This window comes from Acyrthosiphon pisum, chromosome A3, assembly GCF_005508785.2.
Source record: "Acyrthosiphon pisum isolate AL4f chromosome A3, pea_aphid_22Mar2018_4r6ur, whole genome shotgun sequence".
Lineage (NCBI taxonomy): Eukaryota > Metazoa > Arthropoda > Insecta > Hemiptera > Aphididae > Acyrthosiphon > Acyrthosiphon pisum.
In genome coordinates this window covers 2284458-2286439 of record NC_042496.1, presented here as the reverse complement: position 1 = coordinate 2286439, position 1982 = coordinate 2284458, and the positions used below count along the sequence as shown (strand labels likewise).

General features: G+C 22.0%; 1 protein-coding gene across 3 annotated transcripts in view; it reads left to right on the top strand.

Annotated features, from left to right (window-relative positions):
- Nucleotides 1-913, top strand: part of LOC100570013 — a 12459-nt gene extending 11546 nt beyond the window's left edge. For all 3 annotated transcript variants that reach the window (XM_008186245.3, XM_008186244.3, XM_008186246.3), the window contains one exon: nucleotides 589-913. In XM_008186245.3, coding sequence (XP_008184467.1) covers nucleotides 589-631 — 43 coding nt within the window. In that variant the 3' untranslated portion in view covers nucleotides 632-913. The remainder of the gene's footprint in view (nucleotides 1-588) is intronic.
- Nucleotides 914-1982: the final 1069 nt, after the last annotated feature.

Below are 1982 nucleotides of genomic sequence, written 5' to 3'. Positions count from 1 at the left end.
TAAAACTCAATGTTGTCATTCAAAAAATTAAAAAAATTAAAAAATTATAAAGATAAAAAATATTTAAAAATATAATTTTTTAAGAAAAACATTGTTTTATAAGCGACTTGAAACTATGTAAAAAAATATTTTCAAAAAAATGTACACTTTCTGAAATAATGAGTGTTCTATGATAAAAGAATCACCTAGTATATACCGACCGGAGTTAATATTTAAGGGTTTGTATTAATTTTACTATGATTTTTGTTTATTTAATAATTTTTTATTTGCATCTAATTTTCTTTTGGATCTGTATAAATAACAATTACGGATAAATTGGAACATTCGCACAAAAACTTTTAACAACATCCATCATAATAAAATTAATAACTAAAAAACTTCAAAATATTTAAGCTATATTTGTGTTATTTGTAAATATTTAAATTTTCATGAATTACATGTCTTGAATAGGAAGTGCGCCATCTGATTTTATATAATATAGCTAATATTAAGTAATTGTACTATACATTTTTTTTCCAACCAATAAGATTATTACTCAAAAATAAAAATTGTAAATAAATAACATCACTATTTTAATTTTGTTAATAGTGGACCCGGAGAATGTTGCGAGACGACGGCGAGCGTCACGTGATGGTAAATGACATACACAACCGGTGCCGACGCCGACGACACATAATACTGCGTCATCTCCGGCCATCGTCGTCGGACCCGGGTAATTTCTATTAGGTTCTTTTTCTTTTTTACATAGCAAAATATTTGTATCCCTTTTCTGTTTGTTAAATTTCATGTGTTTGGATTCTATTAAGCTTACAGTTTGATATATATATATATATATATATACACACACACACACACACACACTTATTATTATTATTATTGGTATATCATATGTATGAATGTGTATGTGAATGAGTATATGTTTCTATGTATGTATGTATATATATGTATATATATATTTACATTTTTTATACTAAAAAATGTAATCAAATTTTATAAGAGGTGAAGCAGAACTATTATTCAATCCAATTTCTCATATAATTTATTATTAAATATTTTTTATTATTCTTTTATTTTCAATATAAATAGTTATTTGTTATTTTTATCATTGCTGTCTTTATATATATGTATTTATACATATAAATATATATATGTATAAATACTGTTGGTTGTTGCCTTAGGAATATTATTATTAGAGCAAAAACAATTGAGATACTAAATTAATTTTTATTTACAATTTGCTTGAAGTATTTTTTCCTTTTTTACATCAATGTTTCTTGTTATGTAAATATTAAATGTAAAATAATGTTGGACATTTTGTTGCGTTTTCAAAAAGTAAAATAAAATTTAAAAAAAAAATATATATATATATATTAAAATGATAATTCATAATTTTAAATTTACACATGATTTTTGTAAAATGTGTCATAGGTGTCTTGTGCATTTTGTTGTCCCTTAAACATTTTTATGTAAATAATTTCATGTAAACTTAAGTTAAACATTCTTGTAAAATTTAAGTAAACCTTGTTACTCGTGTTTTTTTTCTTTTTTTTTTAATGGGTGAAAATAATGTGTTTCTTCTTGAGCTTTATTATTATTATTATTATTATTATTATTATTATATTATTATATTATTATTATTATATTATTATTTTATTTTATTTTATTATATTATTATTTTTTTTTATATATATACAATCTGATCGCTGTTGGCGATTAGTGACAATAAAACTTTAATCTAAACAATCTTAACAGTAAAAAAAGTAAGTGCAATAATTTTGTGTGTGTAAATAATTTACCTTTTTTTTATAGTGATAATTATTATGATTAGCTACACATTTTTAAAACCAAATTATGTTAATTTCCTTTTTTCTGTCATTGGTGCAATTATCACACGTACACTATTGGCAGCTTTAACAAAAAAATCAAATTTCGAAAATTAGTTTTCGAGTTAATTAAACTTTTTAAATTACATATTTTGTTTG